Here is a 23,120-nt window from a genome sequence, read left to right on the forward strand (position 1 = left end):
TCAGATAGGACAAATATATCTGGGTTATATTGAGAAATTCAGGCATGAAGGAGGGTACTTTTATTGACAACGCTTTGTATATTTCTTGACAAAAGAGATAGATTTTTGGAGGCTTGTGGTCATAATGAATTATTTGTGAGGCAGTTAGAAATGGGGGGTGCTGTCTAAGTATGGCTAGAGTGCTGTTGGCAAGGCCTGGGTTGGTGTGAATATCACCAGATAAGAGTAGTATTGTACTTTGAAGTATTTGTACGAAGAAATGTTTGCAAAAGAACTGATGTTTTGTTTTGATGAGAGGTTGGGCATTTGGTATGTACAATACTTGGAACTTGTGAAACAATATAGTGGTATGGTTAAAGAGAGAGGGGGCAATAGAGGCGGAGTAGTTATTTTTATGGTGGAAAGTGGGATAAGAGACTGTAGGAGATGGGGTGGTAAGCAGGTGAGGAGTATGGTAAGTGGTTAGAGCTGAGAAAAGAATTAGAAATACAAATAGAGTTTTGAAAGGTATAGCCATGATTTAGTTTCAGCTCAGAACTAAAGGGTAACAATTTATTTAAGGTTAGTAGAAAGAAATCAGGATTGAATGAAGAAGTATTATAAAGGGAGTGAATGAAATAGTTAAAAGCAGGTAAGGCTCAGGAAAGGTGAGGAGTGGGTGTTACAGTTAATGGTGATTTGGGGTATGAGTAGAGGAGAGGGGGTGTCTATTGGCTAGTGTGGAGGTGGGGCAAAGCAGGTTTAGCTATAAATTAAATAATGTCAGAAGTGGGTGGAAATGGGGGTCTTGCTATGTTATTTCACACCACATGGCATTGACAGGTGCTCAGGTGCTCCATTGTACATACTTGATATACTCTACAACTGACATACTTATCAGTTGAGGTGATAATGAACGAACCTGATTTGAATATCTGCTCAGCATCTGAAGAGGTATGCAGGTGATTATGCATATATGGAGTGATATTATGGGACAGCTCTGTGAGTCATATAGAACTGTTATGTGGTTTTATGGTGTACCAACCCTAACAAATTCCATAAATTGTTTATGAATTCCACCCACTGTTACTGAGATAGAAGCATTACTAATTAGTACACTGAAGTGAAGTATATGGCCTAATATACATTAGATATAATGATAGTAATGTTGTTCCACTGAACTTTGTTCACAAAAAGACTCAGCCCAATATCATAACTCACATAATCAAGTTAATTCTAGAAATGCTGCATTCCCTTTCCTTAGAGGTAAAAGATACATACCTTTTCAAAGCTATACAACATATAAACAATGTAGTTCTTTCACCACTGCCTACAAAACTAGCATTGATCTAAAACAGTGAATCAGGAGGCTGCAATATAACAGATCTCACTAAAATATCATTTTCCTGCAGATATGAACATTGTCTATGCCTTCAGCATGTGAAGGTTTCTTGAGATTTTTACAATACCTTGTATAGCAGGGACTATCCTGATTTCAGACAGTTGTCAGTAGCAGAAGCTAAGTAGAAAGTACAACTTCATTAAGTTAAATGTTGACAGGTCCTGTTGGAAACTGAATCTAGAGCTCACATCATCTGAAATCATCTTTATGGGCATCTAACATCATTTCTTACAGCCCTCGGTTCTTGGTTGTATGTATCTAACTGACTCTCTGGCAAATAATCATGATATGAAACCTTCAGGCAGTGTCTTCATTACCTCCTGTACAGCATCACACCTCTTAGTAGTACATGTGATTTTGGTCCATGATGATATTCCACTACAGATGCATTTGCCAGATTTGTAAACAAAATTCTAATCAGCTGAAACTCATGTCTCTCTATTTCTCTCAGGAGAGATTTTTATTTATTTATTTATTGATTTGTTGCCTCTGCCAAAGAATGTCTTATTTTTCATTTGCCTTTTCCTTAGACATTCCGGTAGTTGTACTCTGCTCACAGAAACTAGCAATGCAAAAGGTACAGGGATCTTTGATCCTATCCCTTTTTTCTTCAAAACTATGAAGGCGATAAAGTTGTAGCCTGCAAGACACTTAACCAGACAATGTTTCTGTCATGTACCAGTGATAGCATATGATCTGAAACGTTAAATTGCTTCAGCGAGTGCTTTGTGATTTCAATCATGTGTCCAGCTTGCACATTCTTTTTAATATTATACTTTTGTTCTAAAACTAGTTGAAAATCAAGCATCCCCCATAGAGCTGAGCTTAGTCATTTCCACGTTGGAAAGAGCTGTCTAGAAAGGCCATCATTCAGAGAGTCATGTAGGTTATTTGCATTTAGCAAATCAGCAATATGTTTGTATGCACTTGCATCACTACAAAGATAGCCCTCACCTCTACATGGACTAACAATGGCCAGTATCACTGGCTGGGGGGGCGCACAGCCATGCCTTTACTTCAACGATCCCTCCACATCATTATGTGTCTCAGATTTCCAACAGAGATTCTGTCATCAAAGGAACATAACAAACCAGTTAAGAGCACCATCCTTCCCCTTGGTGATGGTGTGATGCAATAGCAGAATCACAAGTCAAAAGGTTTAATTGCTTCTGCGTCTGCTATTTCCTGACATATGATTTCTTTTATTTTATTTTACTGTTTTAGTAAACATTTTTTTCTGTGTAACTTTGAGGAGGGAGAAAGGTTTCTTTTCTCAAGTATGGTTACCTACATTTTTCCTGTGAGTAATGCTGGATTCACAATGACTACACTAATTGCTTTATCAGCATTTATAAGCCTAGCCAGAGTGTGTTTGGCTTTCGCCACCCATTTTAAATTAATTTTGCTATGCCCTTTTTCGAGGTTAGTATACTGTGCCTCTGTCTAATAGTGACACAGAAGTGATACCCGGGGTAAACCTACGATCTCCCATCCACTCATCAAGATTCCTCTTGAAGAGAGTCAATGAGGGACTCTGCCTAACCTGGACTGGGATTTTATTCCAGAGTGAAGGGAGCCTCTGGGTTATGAATCTGTCCCTCCAGCATGTCCTATTTATTTCAGTGCTGAGGTTCAAGTCTCTCGAGCGCGTAGCTCGATGGGATTTGGATTTTTTGAGGTGCAGCATGTCCATTAATTCTGGGTTGGACATGGCTTTATACGTCAGGCACAGATCGCCTCTGAGCAGGCGGTATGCCACTGAGTAGAGCTGGAGTTTCTTTAACCGGGCAGCATATGGCATCTGTTTGAGCCCTTTGATCCTCTTGCTGAGGTACTTTTGGGGTCTTTCCAGTTGCTGCAGGTGTGTGGTAAGGTACATCCCAAAAGGAGCATTGTACTCAATTATGGGCCTGATGAGGGATGAGTAAAGAGGCACGATGACCTCCCCTGATCTAGATGTGAATCCCTTCATGATTAGGTGGGCTATATAAAATGTTTTTCTAACCACTTTGGCCACGTGGTTGTCAAATGAGAGATTGCTATCAACTTGGGTCCCCAGGTCCCTAATTACTTCTTCTGTACTTAATGGATTACCACTTATGTGGTAATTTGTGGGCACTTTGTGTTTTTGCCAAAGGGAATGACTATACACTTTTTGGCGTTTAGCTTGAGGCCATGGCTCTGGCACCAGTTGTCTGTTTCTATGAGGCCCTTTGTGTTGGTTGGAGAGTCAATTATGGCGCCCAGTTTGCAGTCATCTGCGAACTTGGTCAGCCACAGTCCTTCTGTGTTGGCCTGTACTGTCGAGAAATATATACCGAACAAGAGAGGTCCCAGGACTGAGACTTGTGGGATGCCACTTGTAACTGGTTTGGAGTCTGACATGGCTCCAGCAATTCTAACCATGTGGGTTCTGTCCTTGAGCCAGTTTGCAACCCATCTAGTGACATAGGGGTTTATATTTAAGCTGGTGAGCTTATCTATAATGCCCGAGCGGGGTATTGTATCAAAGGCTTTTGCAAGGTCCAGGTAGGCTGTGTGGACCACCTTCCCCTCGTCAATGGCCTTGGTGACTGTTTCAAAGAAATCAACCAGGTTTAAGAGGCAGGATCTGCCCTTAACAAAGCTGAAATGGGTAGGATCCAGTGTCTGTAGGTCCCCAATATCTTTATTTATGAGGTCCATGATGATCCTTTCCATAGCTTTGCAGACCAAGCTAGTCAGTCTTATGGGGCATTAGTTTCCAGGATCCATTGAGGCACCACCTTTGTGGAGAGGGACCACTGTTGCTGTACACCACTTTTTGGGTACATATCCTGTAGTAAGGCTGAGATTGAACAGTAGTTTTATGTTTGGGTTTAGCTCTTCTTGGTGTCCATGTAGGACGCAGCCCGGGACACCATCTGGTCCCATTGATGCTGTGTTTTTTGCTTTGGAGAGAGCAGCTCTTACCTGAGCATCTGAGATGTCAGAGGGGCAGCACTCTGCTGGGATAGATATTTGCCCTTTTGGTGGGGAGGGGGGGAGAAGTTTGCACTGAACCTGTCAGCTAGGATGTTGGCAATGTCTGTGGGTTTGGTGTATTTTTTGTCATTTTGGACTAATTCTGAGCATATCTGGGAATTCCCACCCAGATTCCTAACATAACTAAAGAAAGCCTTGTGATTATCCTTAGTGTCCTGTGCAATTTTTCTCTCGAAGCTGGCCTTAGACGATTTTATGAGTGCCCGTAGTTTTTTGCTAATACTGATCAGAGATGCCTTCCCTTTTTGGGATTTTGCTCTATCATGTAGTAGCTTCCTCCTTCTATTGTATAGTTTGTTTATGGCTGGGGTCCACCAGACAGGACGTCTGCCTTTGGAGGATTGGGTCTTGGTTTTATTTGGTATTGCATGATCCATGCATTCCTGAAGGTGTTCATAGAATGCATTTATAAAGGATTCTGCGGTCTGGGCAGTATTTTCCACAGGCCCGAGGGCTTTGAAGGATTCCACCTCGGTTTTGAGGAGTGTGAAATTTGCTTTAGAGAAGTTTTTCACTGTGGTTTTCTGGGCAGGGGTGGGGTCGGGATGTGAATATCCAGTGAGATTAGTTTATGGTCTGATCTTACCAGTGAGGGATACACTTCTGGTCTGGAGCATAAAGTCCCCATGTTGGTGATGATCAGGTCCAGTATGTTTTCCCCTCTTGTGGGAGTGGTAACAAGTTGTTCCATAGCATTTGAGTTTATAAATTCTAGGAACCTTTGGGCTAGGGTGTTGGAGCTAGAGTAATGCTCCCAGTCTATGTTTGGGTAGTTGAAGTCGCCCAATATAATGGTGTTTGGAGAGACCTTCATATTTTCCAGTGTTCTCAGGAAGGCCGAGTGGGGTTCCTGGGTTTGGGAGGGTGGTCTGTAGCAGCCTATAAACTGGAAGCCAGTTTTACCCACTGTTAGTTGCACATGGATAGTCTCTGATGCTTCGTGCTGTGCCACCAACCTGGAGGTGTGGGTATCCTTGACAAATATTAATACTCCCCCTCCTTTTGTGGTTCAGTCCAAGTTTTGGGGCCGAAAAGCATGGTATGAGGTATAACCTGGTAGTGCTGGGGTGCTCTCAGGAGCCTTGAACCAGGATTCTGTTACTGCACAGATATCAATGTTCTCCATGCTAAGGAGAGTTTCGAGTGCGTGCATCTTGAGGTTTAGACTTCTGGCATTGAGTAGCATTACTCTTAGTTAATTATCCCTTGTGATACCTATGGAGGTGGGTTTGTCTTTTGAGCCTTGCCTAAACAAGGCACTATGGGGGTAGCAAGAGCCTTTGCCAATATCCGAAAGCCCAGGGGTGACAGGTGAAAGCCATCCCTAGCAAAGCATCGTGGCTTGTCGAGCATGTCATCCCAGGCTGACAGGCATTGGATCCCCTTTGAATGACACCAATACTTAAGCCAATTGTTGAAATTGATCATCTTGTCTTCATATCGTGGCATCATTCTTGGTGAGGATAAGATGCTACTCAAGGTCAGGGTCATACCGGCCTGGGCTACATGCTCAGAGAGCTCCTCTATGTCTCTTTTCATGTAGTCCAGGGAGGTACATCTCAGGTCATTCACACCAGCATGGACAATGACTGAGTCATATTTGTACTTGCCTTGGAGTGACCTGAGTGCTTGTGTTATGTGGCGGATCCTAGCACCTGACAGGCAGCTCACCATGACCTTCTCCTTGTTCAGCCTGGTGAGCGGGACATCAGTGTGCCTGACGATAGAGTCACCTATTACAAGTGAATCAGGTGTGTTGTTTAGCCTTAAGGGCTGTGACTGTTTGGCACACTGGCTTTGTGAGCTATGTGTTGCATGTGTTTTGTTTTGGGGTAGCGGTTGCTTGGGTGTCTGCTTTGGAGGTCTCTGCTGCTTAGGCAGATTTTTATTTAGAGCCTCCGAGTATGTTTTTGTGTGTTTATGTGTTTGGTTTGCTGTCGTGGTAGGTCTATGTGAGACTGGAATTGTAGTGAGTGTGGTTTCCTTCTCCTCCTGACTGGTTACGCCAGTACTGAGTTGAGAGAGCTTAGCCTACAGTTTGGCTATATGGTTGCATCTCTCACATGTGTTGGAATTTGTTGGGAGGAGGAGAGGGTTGTCTGTGTACATGAGGCAGTTGTAACATTGCCTCAAGATTCCCAGATTCACCAGCTGGACCGGAGACGAGACTGACAACTGACCTTTGGACATGCTAGAATAGTATTGGGAATTCCTTTATAATTGAAAAAAGGGCCAATGGGGAACAAGGTACTCAAGGAGAGTTTGTGAGGGTGTAGTGCTTTTAATTTTTTAGTGCTGACTTATATAATTGCTTTAGTGAGCAAGTGCCAGGTAACTTAAATGCAATGTGTTACAGGTAACTTAAATGCAAAAATGACAAACAGTAACTTTCTTTCAAGTGAAACAAGGAAATAAGTACAGTAAGCAATGCAGATATCACTAGGGATCCATAGAAGCACTGAAAAGCCGCATTTTATGTGGAATTAGCTTTTCAGGGAAATAACAAGCAAACAAACAACAAGCATACAAACAAAGCTAGATTCAGCAGGCCTGGATCTAGTCTATGCTACAGCAAACAAGGTTTACCAATTTCAGTAAGAAACAGTTCAAATATGCAGGCACTATAAGCCTTTAACCAGAAATTCCCAGCTCAGAAGGGCAGAGTCCAGCCTCTCCTCCCACAAAAGTGCAGACCACGAACCTTCTTAATGTAAAATAACTGGCCTGAAGCCCAAGTGCTTAAACCAGAACTAATACACTTTTAGAATAACAGACACTGAGCCCTCAATCAGCAGTTCCCAACTTAGAAGGATGTAAGCTACCTGTTCTGCCACTACAGTGCAGACCACAAACCTTCTTAATGTAAAACAACTGGTCTGAAGCCCAAGTGCTTAAACTAAAAGGCTTAGAATGAGTTATACCAAGCAGTAATAAATACAACTGAGTACTTTTAAGATGACGCAAAAGCAAAATAAAGTAGGAAGAAACACAAATACAGTAAAAGCAGATACATTTTTTTTTTTTAGTGGAAAGAGAGAAAGGAAAGAGAGAAAGGAGTAGCAGAAACTAAGCTGATTGGCCTTCTCAAATGTTCTCCCTGTAATGGGAGAATGAGGTAATGACACTAGACTGGGAGGAGGGTCCCAGATAAAATTTACACTAGGGGCGGGCAACTGCAAAGCCACCAACTATAAAAACACTATACCAACAGAGAGGGAGGGTGGGAAACAAACTGCAGAAATGTTTCTCACAGCTGAAAAGCAGCAGTGAGCCTTTAAATGAAAGTTTTAAACAGCTAAAGGAGCCTCTAGAAAAAAGAGTTCAACTGCAATAAGTTATCAGAAGCAAACAACCCTACAGATGCTTAATAAAAGTGGACAATTTCCAGTTAATACCTCACACACAGTGAAACTAGCTGGAAAAATACACAGTACACAAAGTGCTATAAATAACAAAGAAATAAAGAACAAAATAAACAAAAAACAGGATACTTAATGTTATATATTATAGCTCCGAGTTTCCTCAGTGTCCTTCCTTTGATCAGCTCAGTGTGAAATGGCAGAACACTCACAACTGAACTTCTTAGGTAACAGAAAGTTGAAACCTGAGACAGCTTTTAAGAAAGAAATCTCAAAAGAACCAATGAGGTGCTTAGTCTAAGCTGTAGTCCAGGTGACCTCAGTCAGCCAATGACCTCAAACAATTCTCTCTCACTGAAATGCCTGATGGCTTTGGCTAAACCAAGATGTCCCTGAATATGTGCTCAGACACACAGCCTCCACAAACACTAGGCCCAAATACAAGCCTGAATATGGAAATGCTACAAATATCCCCACTACTTAGAACAACTGCAGAAATGTTTCTCACAGCTGAAAAGCAGCAGTGAGCCTTTAAATGAAAGTTTTAAACAGCTAAAGGAGCCTCTAGAAAAAGAGTTTAACTGCAACAAGTTATCAGAAACAAACAACCCAACAGATGCTTAATAAAAGTGGACAATTTCCAGTTAATACCTCACACACAGTGAAACTAGCTAGAAAAATACACAGTACACAAAGTGCTATAAATAACAAAGAAATAAAGAACAAAATAAACAAAAAACAGGATACTTAATGTTATATATTATAGCTCCGAGTTTCCTCAGTGTCCTTCCTTTGATCAGCTCAGTGTGAAATGAAACTAGCTAGAAAAATACACAGTACACAAAGTGCTGTAAATAACAAAGAAATAAAGAACAAAATAAACAAAAAACAGGATACTTAATGTTATATATTATAGCTCTGAGTTTCCTCAGTGTCCTTCCTTTGATCAGCTCAGTGTGAAATGAGGGATGTACTCTTTCATATCCTACTGTGATAGTCATACATTTGCTGGATGTAGTTTTTTGTTTATCAGTAGTTGGACAGGGGCTGTGCATGTGTGTGTGTGTGTGTGTGTGTGTGTGTGTGTGTGTGTTTTATTTTTCTTCTGAATTCACCCTATAGTTGTAGATATTGTATTTCAACTAGGACCTTCTAGCTAGGAGCCTTTACACCAGGCAAATTAAAAGTACAAGGGTCAGTTCTAATTGAATGGTTACTGAAGTGCTTGTTTACTATAAGCTCTCATTTGAGTTTAAGAGGCTAATTTCTTAAAAAAACATATGGGGTGCCAAAGATGGTTTGTTAATAGATGATTGATATAAGTTATTTGCATGAAAATGACCTTATGTTTCCTAATCTATTATAATGCTCAGAGTCAAATATTAATTATACGCACCTTTACATCTCTCTTGTGTATCAGTGAAGTTAGTTGCTCCTGACAGACTCTTAAATCCAGGTTTGCATGTGCAGTAATAACTTCCAATGGTGTTGTGACATTCTGCATTGTTAGGACATGTATTATCAGCAATACATTCATCATTATCTGAAATGATAGTGAAATAAGAACATAAGAAGTGTTGTATAGAATGCAATGTTTACTTACTATTCAAAGACCTTTCACTTCCATTATTTTGCATGATGTTTACAGGTCTTGTTACAATAATGTGACACAGAAATGAATATGCGGCAAAGAAAAAACAGTTAACTGCAAGCATACTGATCTATGTGCTTTGTATCCTAAGTCATATTCTGTCCACCATATCCATAAACCTTGTACATAATCATACACATGACCTGTACGTGGTGAACTATGTGCATAGTCAGAACTGTAGCATGATTTATATATGCAAATCACCCTAGAGTCACACAGCATACACAAGGACCATGACCTCAGTAGGAGCAGTCTGAGAAAGCACAGCAAGTTTCTACATTTATTCAAGCTGCGTTGGCTGTTCCTTAGGGCATAAAACATGAAGTAAACATCAGATGCCTTGTGTGCTCTACAACAAGGTGTAGTTCAGTACGGTTCCATACACTAGATCAAATTTTCACTAATTCGAAATAGTGCATGGAATGCTTACTGCAGCGAAAGTGCACTTAATCGAAAGTGCACTTACGCGAAGTTCAGTACAATGAACGGGTGTTGTACTGAACTTCCGTGCAGCACTCACTGACCTTAGGGTTAGGGCACGGGTCATAGTAAGGGGATAGCCCATAGGGCTATGCCCTTACCATGACCCGTCACTAACCCTAAGGTCTGTGATGACTGCAGAGCAGTGAAGGACATAGCAATGACCTCCACTATGGTGCGATAGTCACGAACCTTAGGGTTAGGGCATGGGTTAGGGTAAGGGGATAGCTTTACTAAGTATCCCCTTACCCTAACCCATGCCCTAACCCTAAGTTCCATGACTGTCGCACCATAGTGGAGGACATAGCTTGTTTTTATGTCCTCCACTGTGCTGCGGTGTTTTCGGTGAAGTGCACTTACGCAAAATTTCACTTTCGTTACAGTGAACTTTCGCCGAAGTGAGGCTTCCTATTACAAGTTCGAAGTAGTGAACTTTCCTTCGTGTAATAGGAATCCAGTTCAGTGTTATTATGTAAGTGTTTTTCCTTAACAGCTCTCATATGTTAAAGTATACATGTTTTAGAACTATGTGTGGTTACCTGCATATAATATTAAGGAAAAATGCACCAACATAAATTCCCTATCCATTGTGAACTATAGTGAGGTGTCACCATATTCAGCACATGATGGACCTCTGTACACACCTGGTGTGTAAAGTGCACACAACATTATATAAAGTGATAGTGCTATATCTGTTCTACATGTGAAGGGTTTTGACAATGTGAAAGGCAACAGGTGTTATAGAAGACCACATCACCTTTCACAGTGAATAGGGAGTCTGTGTACATGCATGTAAAATAAGTAATAATGTGTTTCTTATTGGGCAAACATTACTATAGTCACAGCAGCACACTATATAGCTATCCTTTACAGGAATATATATATATATATATATATATATATATATATATATAAACAGTGTCTAAAGGATTGGCTTTGTAACAAACCTACTTCATACCTGTCCATATGCCTGTTCCACTATATACAGTTTGGATTTTGGCACAACTCAGAATTCTCTGTCCCTCTGTCAAGGAAGTGTGAGAGTCTGAAAGGATTCTTGTGATCTTTTTGCTATGACAGCAAAGCAGGTCTCTTTTACATATAATACAAATTAGGAAATCTACTAGTATATATGTATGCATGTATGTCCTCAATGGTATAATTCATTTAATTAACATTTGTTAACCTGGTAAATGGACTGGTCTGGGGAACCTTTTCACCCATGACCTGGGCCAATCTGACCAATAGAAAGTACAAAGGTAATAAAGTATATGCACACAAAGCAATGTTGTTTTTAAGAACAGAAAAGCATAACATTCAACATACAATACAAATAAAATGGTATTGAATTTTGCATGCAGTTAAATTGTACAAATGATGGCAAAACTCAGTATAATATTCATTTGCAGAGTACTGATAAAGTCACAAATCCATACTTCAGATATAATTGACCGCATGGTCAGCTATCCCAGTCTCCACAAAGTATGGTACTGGTCATAAACACAGTGCAGAGATAGTAGGAAAAGAAGAGGGGAAAAAGATTTCCCACCTATTATGCTTCTATCATATACAACCCCCCCAGAGACACACACTGTAAGATATTATATTCATCAGTGAGGCAGTCTAGAGCAGTAGATATCAGAGGAGAGGAATACAGGAAGAGTATCAGCACTGGTGGGTAAAACCAGTTCCATAACTGATATCTACAAAGCAGTTAGATTTGGTTTTATTAAGCAGATGGTTATGGGGAGCCTTTTCTGAGAGATGGAAGATTGTCTATTTGTCTGATTACTTCTGGTAATGAGTTTCAACAAGCTGCAACACATTTAGGGCATGATCTTTCACAGGTCTCAAAGGTTTAGATAGAAAGTGAGTATTTGGATTGCATATTGTATAGGAATGGCGTTTGATGCACAATTTATTGAGAAGTGGAGGGCAGTATTTCTGATTAAGAATTTAAAGGGAAGTTTATTAAAGAGTGAAGCACTGTCTCTAACTGAAAGCCATCTGCTGCAGGTGAGAGTGAGACAATGATGTTATCACTCCCAACATGTCTTTTATGTCACTTCAATGTCACTGCGATAGGTAATCATTTAGGCAAGCTTTCCCACTGTATTGCCTTATACCATGTCACTGACAGGTGCTTCACTGCACATACTTGCTCTACTCAATGATTCACGTTTGTGACTAAAGGAAGGTTGTGAGGACCCTGATTTGTATATCTGTTCTGTACCTGGACTTATGGAGGCACAGAGCTGAGTATGCACATATAGGATGATGTAATTGGGCTTTGTGAATTGCACAGAGCTTTGGTATGTGGCTTTATGGTGTTCCATCCCATCTAACTGTATATAGTATTTAGCATGTCCATCTACTAATAGAGAAGCTTTAAAGGTTAGCACATCAGACTAAGGCATAAGGTCTAAGAAGAACATACAGTGAACAGTGGCCAACCATTCCACTGAACCTCTACAGAGACACAAACCAAAACAACAAAGGAAAAGACAATGGAACTGAGCCAAAGCACAGATTTAATACTATTAAATCCATTGGTGTAAAAAACACTAAGTACTTAAAACAGAGTTCTTAAGTCCTTTTGCTGGACTAAACATGCAGACTTCATCAGAAGAAGTCCTAATACTGATTCCCAATAACTTGAGTAAACTATGAAATAAAAAATGAAATGCATAAATAACCAATCAATGTGTCCAGCCCTATGCCTGAGAAAAACAATATTAGATGCTTCATTTAAACTAATTCATGCACTGGATTATGATTTCACTTGTCACTAACTGTTTTCTTAATGTTCTTTCTGACTTCCCATTAAGGGACAAATGGAATTTTTTCTAAAACTAAAAACATGAATTTGGAAAAACTAGAACAGATTAAAGTGTGTTTAACAAGGGCACTGTTAATATTGTCCATTCTTACGGCATATATGTGTTCATAAATATGATCTCTCAGTGACCATTCAGTTTTTATCAATGTAAAATGTGTCTCCTTAGGAGCATAAGCCCATGTAAACAACCATTTAGGTTCCATAATTGGCTCTTGGAAATGTTTATTCACATTATCATATGTCCAGTCTTTATACTTATATTTTGTTTTATAAACAAATGCAATAGTTTTATTTGATGTATTTAATGTTTTGATTTTTAATATTGATTAGGTATGATAAATTGTTGCAATTTTAAATGTTGTGCCTAATAAGATTATAATTAATTTATAACCATGTAACCTTGCTATTTTATTTTACAAGGTGTTGAGGGTCAGTATTAGGGGTTTCTTCTGATAAAGTCTGCATGTTTAGACAGACAAAAGTGCGTAAGAACTCTGTTTTAAGTACTGTTTGTTTTTTACACAAGTGAATTATTTCCTAGTATTGAATCCATACTTTGGTCCAGTTCCATTGTCTTTCACCATTTTTGTTTCGTACAACGTCTAAAATACATAAAAAAAGAGTGATGCTGCTTGATTGGATCTTTACTCACAAAAAGACCAAGTCCAGTCTCATGACTTACTTGATCATGTTGCTTCTAAGTACTGGCAGGTCTACGCAAAGCCCTTTCATTAGAGGAAAAAGATACACACTATTTCAAACCTGTGCAGTATATAAACACTACATATCTTAAACTAAATGAATCTCATTAGGTAAGCAGTTGATTGATACTGTAGTGGAAGGTATATAGATAGAAACACTACATATCTTAAACTAAATGAATCTCATTAGGTAAGCAGTTGATTGATCCTGTAGTGGAAGGTATATAGATAGAAACACTACATATCTTAAACTAAATGAATCTCATTAGGTAATCAGTTGATTAATCCTGTAGTGGAAGGTATACAGATAGAAGGCACAATTTCAGTAAGTAAGTTGTTGTAGATCCTGCACTGGAAGCTTTCTAACTAAAATGTATAACTTCAATGAGTAGGTAAGTAATTACTAGCTCCTGCAGTAAGTAGAGACCAATGAGTATGGGGTCCCTGTTGTCACAGAGTGCAAGTAAGAGGTCACCACAAAAGAGCCTATAAGAAACCAAGTAAAACATGTTGCTTTCAAGTCTCCCCAAAGTACACAGACATTAGGTCAATAATCTTATTGGTTAGGAACCTCTGGGGCCTGTCCCTTTGCTATATATCTCTAGAAGGATACATCCCAAAGTGTTATTGTACTAAATTACTGGTCTAAATAGGGCTACTTAAAGAAGAATGCTTATTTTTTGGCCTGCATGATATACCTTTGGATATTAGTTGCATTTACAGGAGGGTTTCCTGACTTCTGCTGCTCTACAGGGGTTGAAGAAAAATGACTTATCAACCACGGTTCTAAGATCCCTGACTCCGTTATCAGTTTGGAGTGCAACATTGTATATAGTGCAGACTGAGAGAGAGAGAGAGAGAGTTGCCTCCCAAATCTGACAACAGACTACATTTTCTATTTAATTGTAACCACTTTGCTATATACTGCATGTTTTGGGGTATCACAGGAATGCCCACTTTGTTGTATTCTGCAGGTATAGTTCCTCATATGAAAACCAGAGAAGTAGATACTGGAAAGGAGATCTCCCAGTACTGAACGTTTGGGCACAACAATAGTTACACTCCTACATTCTGAGGAAGTGCCCCCACCTTAGCTATGTGGGTTCTATATTTCAGCCAGTTGACTATCTTCCTAACTCTGGGTGTGCCTACTTTTAAGGCACTTAGATTGTTCATAATGTCAGCATAAGGTATACTGCAAAATGCTTTGTTCAGATGCAAATAAGCTGTATGAACAGAATGACCTCTGTCTAAAGCCTGTTTGACCTCCTCCTCAAAGAAGTTAACAAAATTAGGATGAAGGATCTTCTTTTGAAAAAGCCAGAGTTATGTTGGTCTAGTCTGGTAAGGTTTTTGGTATCACAGTTTATGAAGTCAGATATGATACATGCGATGGCTTGGCGAATCAGACTGATCAGGGTAATGCAGATATAGTTTCCTAGGCCAGTTGTAGAGCTGCCTTTGTGTAAAGATATCACCACACAACCCTAAGTATCTGCCTCAAATTCTTCTTGTGAGACTGCAGATCATCTTCATATAGTACATACAGTATTAGGCTTTGATGATGATCCTTCATAGTTGCAACAATCTAGTGTCCCTCTGAGCCTTTCTAATTTCAGCAGAAGAGAAAATACTTTTTGTATTTCAGCAATATTACTGTTTCTTCTTAAGTTGTTTTTTCCTTAGACATTCTAATTCTGGCACCGTGCTCTCAGGAGCTAGCAAAGTGAAATAAAAAGGGAGTTTTGCTCAAATACTACACCTCATCAAAATGAGAAGATAGATAAAGATATGGGTTGTAACAGAGTATTTCTGTCATTTAGTAATTCTAAACAAATCGCCATTTACTCTGAAGCATCATACTTCTTAAATATGTACATTGTCCTTGGAACCATGTGTCCAGCTTGCCCATTTTCTTTTAATTTTATACCTCCACATGGTCATGATACATGCACTTGCATCACCACAGAGAGTGTGCCTATACCCCTTTATCTGTGCATGCACGCATGCTTTACCACATCTTCAAGAACATCAGCCAACACTTTTTTGGTTGGGCACATCCATAGCTTCCCTGAGCTGATCCCCTGTGCAATGACAAGCCTGAGCTCTCCAGCTGAGATTCTGTCATCACAGAAGTGTCATAGACCAGGTGGCAGCCTGTGATGCTGCTTTTTCTGAATCTGACATGACCCACCCATTTACCATAAATGATTTTTTTGTTTAAAGTTGACAGTCAGCAAGAGTTGGTGACTGGTCCATCAAAGACAAACTGACCATAATCTGGAGTTTCATTTGCCACTTGTTGACTTTTAATAATGAAATGCTAAAATGATTTGAAATTTGATCACCAAACCAAACATATTTGAGCTATACTAGGTGAGGCTGTGGTAGAACCAATTTGTAAAGAAAATGCATTGTGTAAGATGTCATCAGATGTGTTTGTTAGTTTAGAAGGAAAGCCAACACTGTTGCCATTGATCTTCAAATAGTATAATTGGTTTTCTTTGTCTCTGCCAGCAAGGCTGCAGATTTCCTCCAAGAATTCCCTTGAATTTCCAAATAAGAATGCATGTAATAATTTGCAATACTTTTGATACATACAAATATTTCAAGCACGGGCATTAATGCCTTTCTAGCTTAGAAATATACCAAAACACTTGTTTCCATAATAGGTGTTCAGGCTGTTCTAAAATATATCTACGCTAGTACATGCTTTAATGTAATTTGGTAGTCTGTTCCATGCATCAGCTACTCTGTCAGAGAACCAATTAGTACACTTCTCATTCCTATAGAAGCTTCTACATAGAGTGTCTGATGATTCTCTAGTAATTTTTGATAACCCCAAACATTCCCAAAGATAGTTGTCTCTAAATGCCCTATATACCTGAATAAGATCTCCTCTTAGATATCTGTAAGAGACACTGTACAAGTTCAGATATTGTAGTCTTTCAAAATAACTTTAACTTTCACATCCATGGATGCCCTTGGTATATTTCTGCTGTACTCTTCCCAGTTTACTTATGCTTGTTTTCTTATAGGGTTTCCATACTGTTATTCCATACTCAAGTTTGGGTTTGATGTAACTAACAAACAATGACTTCATCATTTTTTATTACCTAGACTTTATAAATCTTTTTATACAGCCTATAGTTCTATAAGTAACATTAGTTATGAGAAAAACTCGGTTCCCTATTAGAAGACCGAAGACACATTCTTTCAAATACGTCTTGGTCGAACTCAAAAGATGGAAACGGCAAAAGATCGAAGCGGCTTTTAAGCGAATTCTTTCCCTGGGAAAGAATTTGCTTGGCTGCTTTGTTACTTTGCCGTTTACGGCACTGTAGTGCGGTCTCAAAGTTGGTATATTTAAGTAGGGGGGTGTGGGGCTGATGGGGGCGAAGCCCCCACTTAATGTAATGTTTAAAGTGGTTTTTTTTTTTTTGTTGTTGTTGGAATCGCTGTTCTGACAGTTCAAAATTGTAAGCATTCGCTTTTTTAAGCATTCGGTGATCTAATATAGACCCGAAAAACTCATAGCTGAATCTGCCAATATACCCAGCTCCTTAAATGAGTCTACATTTTCAATCACTGTGTGCAATATTCACCTTTCAGTTTATGTCTCCCAAATCTCATATGCTTAGTTTTTGATGTGTTTATCAGCATACTATTCTCCTGTGCCCAAATGGTCAATTTAGTCAAGTTATTTTGCAGACATGTCTTATCTATAACACATGTAATCATTTTACCCAATTTCAGATCATCTGCATATAGACTGTAGAATACCTCAGATGAAAAAGTTAGGTCTGAAAGATACAATCTAAACAAGTAAGGACCTAGGACAGAGCCCTGTGGGACACCTTGACTGTAACCAAGGATTTTACCTGTCCAGTTGCTATATGATATTTGCCATGTCCTATTTGTAAGCCATGCAGCTATCCATATTATCAAGAGTACATCAATACCTAGTTGTACTAATTTATTGATCAGTGTTTTGTGTATGACCCTGTCAAATGCTGAAGTTAAATCTATATAAATTACATCACAGCACAATTTTTCATTCATAACTGTTGTTACATTGTTATAGAACACCATGTTGCAGGTGGTAATAGATCCACTTTCAGCAAATGCATGCTGATATATGGTTTCAAGTCTCAACCTATCCAGTATTGACAATAACATAGGTTCATAGGTTGGTACTAGGCTATACAAGCTTAGCCATAACAATTCCCTGGCTATTTCTTCCCACAATATTTACTTCCCTGGACCCCTGTCTGTCTAACTTATCTAATATTACCTTCTCCATTATTTTACCACAACATGAAAGTAAACTTAAGGGTCGATATGATTCTAGGTTTGTCCTACTCCCCTTTCCCTTAAACACCATTTTAATAAGTGTATGTATCCAATATTGAGGAATCCCCCCATATTTATATGACCTAGTGAATAACAGATATAATGGTACTGTAAGTTCTTGCTGTTACTAATTCCGTCTCCTTCCTGTGCATTGTTTGGATCCAGTTTGTGCAGTTCTTTCTCAATAAAATCTAATTTGATTCCAGTATCTGGGGTTACCTGTATGTCACTGGGACAACTTATCACCCCTTTTGTGGACCCAAACTGTTTTTTATAAGATTTTATAAATATATCTATAATCTGTTGTATCTGCGAATAAATTTTAGAATCTGCACACAGTTTATCAATTTGTGTATCTTTACTCCTTCCACATCTTATCTTCCTCTTCTTCTTTCGGCTGCTCCCGTCAGGGGTTGCCACAGCAGATCAAATGTTTCCCTTTCTTCCTATCCTCTGCATCTTGCTCTGTCACACCAACCACCTGCATGTCCTCTCTCTCCACATCCATAAACCTTATCTTAGGCCTTCCTCTTTTCCTGTTACCTGGCAGCTTCATCCTTATCATCATTTTCCCAATATACTCTGCATCCCTCCTCAGCACATGTCCAAACCAATGTAATCTTGCCTCTGTGGCTTTGTCTCCAAACCTTCCAATGTGGGCTGACCCTCTAATATACTTATTCTTAATCCTGTCCATCCTCGTCACACCCAGTGCAAATCTTAACATCTTCAACTCTGCCACATCAAGCTCTGACTCCTGCCTTTTTGTCAATGCCACTGTCTCCAACCCATATAATATAGCTGGTCTAACTACCCTCTTGTAGACCTTCCCTTTCACTCTTACTGGTACTCGTCTGTCACAAATCACTCCTGACACTCTTCTCCACCCACTCCATCCTGCCTGTACTCTCTTCTTCACCTCTCTTCCACACTCACCATGTATCTATAAAAAGGTTTCCTATTATTCTCAATATCTTTATATAAAATTTCTTCAATTTTTTCTTGATTTTGTCTCCCACTATGCTTAATTTGTTTGTCCATCTTGTTTATTTCACTTTTCAAAGTTGTATTTTGACCCTTTTCCATTTCTTATAATTTTTGTCTCTCACCTTAATCAGATATATTTTTATTATGTAAATATACCCCCAGATGTTGTATGACTAGATCCTAATGTTAAACATTTTTTTTTTTGCACTCAATTTCTCTTTCAATATTTTCCACATTCTATCTGCAGTTTTTCCACTGAACACCTCACTCCAGTTAGTTTTATACAGTGACTGTTTTGCTTCCATATAATTTGTAGTTAACTTTCTGTGCATTGGTTTAGATTTCAGTTTTTGATCTGACAGTGATCAAACAAATGAATGCATTCATAAGAGCTATAGTAATGTATTTTAGCTCAATGCTGTCAGTCACCTATATTGTAATCTGTAATACAGCATGTACACACACACACACACACACACACACACACACACACACACACACACACACACACACACACACACACACACACACACACACACACACACACACACACACACACACACACACACACACACTGAACAAATTTAATTGGCAAGAACAGGCAGCCGAACAGAATCACTCTTAACAAAACACCGTACATTACTTAATTAAAACAGAAACAAATAATGAAAAATGCCTTTCTCTGTCTGATTTACTCCAAATACCAGAAAAGCTTTCTTTCACTTGAATCTCAGGCTGCCACTGGCACAAGTCACCTCTGCAGCATGAGGCACTCGGTAATGGGTGTTTGCATCCTCTCTGCCATCAGGGGTATCTGTAATAAGATGTAAATACCTTGTTCTCATTTTTGATGTATGTTAGATTGCTGGGCAATTTTTAAATGATCTCAGACTGACCTGAGTAAGCCAACTGTATTTTAATAAAAGTAGGAACTCCAGGGATGTGCCACTGCACATGTATGAAGGCCAATGTCCTTAAATGGAAATATGACTATTTATTACATAAAATCTGAAGAAAATGAAGAAATGTATAACAATTTAAAGATTTTTTTCATCAAGCTATTCATGTCAGTTATATCTGCTTAAATAAATGAGGTGAGCAGGGTGTTTTGTCACAACAGATGAAGCCATGTTATTGATAAAAGTGATCTTGTCTATGCTTAATCCTCATGAATTGGAAATTCATTGATATTGACAATCTCCATCTGGTTCTGGCTTTTTATTGTGCTGTATATCCAGAATTACCCTCACACAGGATTTAATTATTGCTATTAATGAATGCTATTATTGAATAAGAGAAGTTTCTGGATTTGTTTAAATAATGTTAGTATATAAAGGGAAAATAACATTCCTCGGCTTCTTCTAATGTCTGAGTGATGTACTGTGTGTTTGTACAATGTCTGCAGTCTGATACTCATGCACAACATCAGTGAAATGCAGCTTTCACTTCCATCTGTCTTATAGATTTTCATGTTGTATGCAGAGTCAATACTGCGGATACTTCTAGTCATTTTGGAAAAAATGCAATGGGAAGACTAGCATTTCACAATGTGCCAATGTGAGCTGCCAAACACACTTGTAAAACAACCAGTTCTGACGAGGAAGGTGCTTGCAAAATAACTTTTGATTCTTAAAGCTTACAGAAAACAGACTGAATAGTGGGATCAGCTGTTTTAGGTGTGTACAGGGAGCAGTTGTAAAAGAAGAAATCAAACACGAAACTGCATCCAAGGAATAGCAGTCATACAATACAAAACCATTAATTACTTGTGTATCTGTTATTTCTTGAGGTGAAATTTTTTTGTGTGTTTGTTTGCTTGTTTTATTATTTTTTAAGCATTTGTGAATTTGTTTTTGTTGTGTAACTTTGGGGCATACAGAATGTTTCCTCTGTTGGTTACAGACAGTGATAAGTTTTCCTATCAGTAATAGTGGCTTTACAATGGATATACTAATTGCTTTGTCTAATCAGCATGCATGTTTCTGAGCATTAACAAAGGGTATATCCTTACACATTCCTCATCTGATAAAGTCATACATTTGATCTCATCTTTTCTTTTCTTTTTGTGTAACCCTTTGAGTAATAAATGCTGTTATTTTTGTACTCAATTCATCCTGTGGTTGTAGGCATCATGTTTCATGTAGGACAGTACTCCCTTACTACTTTTTCTAGGGAACTACTATAATTTCACCACTAGTCAGGTGATCCTAAATCTGCATATATTCATTGAAACCTACACATGTACAGGAGGACTTCATTAATGAATGCCTGTAATATGTTTCAGTTGTGATGGCTCTTGGTGATAGCTTGCTTGGTTTAACCCTAAAAGCATAGCAATATCTTATCACTCGGAAACCTGTATTTGAAGAAAGGTCAGGAAAACCACCTGAAAAAAATGGTGGCTATGCATTTAGGAAATGTTATATTATTTGTCCTGGTTTTATACTCTAACTTGTGCTAACATTTTGTGTGAAGAAGCCTTATACAGCCAAAGTCTGATATAAACTGACATATAAGAGTGCAAGCCTTTTCTTATGACTGAGGCTGTGGAAATAATATGATATGAGAATAAGGCTGTCCAGTACCTTAATTTAAAGTACACTGTGTGTGATTTATTAATCAGATCAATATGTAGTAGATTCTTTACCGAATGATAATCTGGATTGTATTATGTGGGATGCGGTACTTCTACATTTGAAATGAGAGAAGATAATTCTACTACATGAACCAGAAAGTTCCATTTCATGAAATCATTTTGGTTGTGTAGTTAACCGGGAATTTAAGAGCTGGTTAATGCATTAGACTTACTTTTAAATATTACACTTAGGATTCCTCCCATTTCCTGCACACATCCTCTGAGCCTGTATGCCAGGAAATGAAATGCACATGGACCATTTGTTAACAGACGTATGTGGTGCCAGAGTTGGCTTTGTTAATACTCGAATGAAATAAGAAGTTGGATACATGGCTAATTACTTTTGGTTTCTTAATCTGGTATAACACTCAGACTCAAATACACAATTATACCCACCTTCACATCTCTTTGGCGAACGAGTGAAATTCTTTGCTTCTGAGTGACTTTTAAATCCAGGTTTGCATGCACAATAATAACTTCCAATGGTGTTGTAGCATTCTGCATTGTTTGGACATGTATTATTTGCACTACATTCATTGTCATCTAGAATGATAGTGAAAATGTAAACATAAGACATATTCTACAGAATGCAGTTTTACTCACTGTTTAAACACTCTTGTTGTATGACATTTACAGGTTTAGTTATGATAATGTGACAAGATGTACCACAGAAAAACATTAACTGTAGACATATTGCGCCATGTGCTTTGACTCCATCCTTATCTTCTGTCTGCTGTGTGCATAAATATTATGCATAATCCTAAGGTGTGTATGGTGGATGAGGTACACAATCAAAAATGTAACATGATTCATAAATCCCAATCACCCTATAACTACAAAACCGATACAAGGACATTACAATAACCCTATAACTACAAAACAATCTCCCTATAGCTACAAAACAGATACAAGGACATCACAATCACCCTATAGTTACACCAACAAAAATACAACATTCACTGCAGTAGATTACTTGTTAGATTCTGTGGCTGAAGCTGTGTAAATAGAATGTACAACTCTAGTAGGTGAGTTGTTGACAGATTCTGTAGTGGGAGCATAAGAACAAAAATCAGTGTGAGCAGCACTGCTAGAAACTAGATAGAAAACCTTGTTTACAATAGCCTAGGCAGAGCTGACTTTTAAAAGACTGACTCTGTTGATACAAATGTGCAGGCCCCTGAACAGCTTCATACTGAGATACGAGATCCCTCTTGCCTGCAACTACATTCAAGACAAAAATCAGTGTGAGATACACTGATCACATGCAATACTCAAAAATAACAATCAGGTTGTCAGTAACACAGACACTACATACACCATATAAAGTATGCACCTGACATAGACACCACCATATGATGAGGCACTAAAAAATAATATTCCTAAATCCCAAAGACCTCCCAGCATTCAATCTACAGGAATAATTCTTAACAAACCCAAAAGCACTCTACAGAAACAATACCTAACACTGTAACCAATGTATCCTCAACTACAATATCTGCAAGGTAAGTCAAAGCACTATGCAACACTCTAGTCATAGGATTGCCCATTGTGAGACATACTGATGCCCCACTCATCAAGCTGACCAAGGTGAAAATCACTGCTAGTTGACTTAGACTTCCTGGGCTAGGAAACGCCAACATACTCACGCAGTCAGGTCAATGAACCACAAGTACCAGTGTGATTTTAGTCATAGTCCATGTGAGTGTAACT

At 38.7% G+C, this 23,120-nt stretch overlaps 1 protein-coding gene across 1 annotated transcript in view; it reads right to left on the reverse strand.

The window, feature by feature from the left end:
- LOC122810706 (fibrillin-1-like) overlaps window positions 1-23,120 on the reverse strand; it is a 532,858-nt gene that overhangs the window by 267,388 nt on the left and 242,350 nt on the right. Inside the window, exons 22-23 of the mRNA XM_044082270.1 lie at window positions 21,807-21,953; window positions 9,161-9,307 (exon numbers count right to left, since the gene is read on the reverse strand). Coding sequence (XP_043938205.1) covers window positions 9,161-9,307; window positions 21,807-21,953 — 294 coding nt within the window. The remainder of the gene's footprint in view (window positions 1-9,160; window positions 9,308-21,806; window positions 21,954-23,120) is intronic.

This window comes from Protopterus annectens, chromosome 9.part0, assembly GCF_019279795.1.
Source record: "Protopterus annectens isolate FY-2018-M chromosome 9.part0, PAN1.0, whole genome shotgun sequence".
Taxonomy (NCBI): Eukaryota; Metazoa; Chordata; order Ceratodontiformes; family Protopteridae; genus Protopterus; species Protopterus annectens.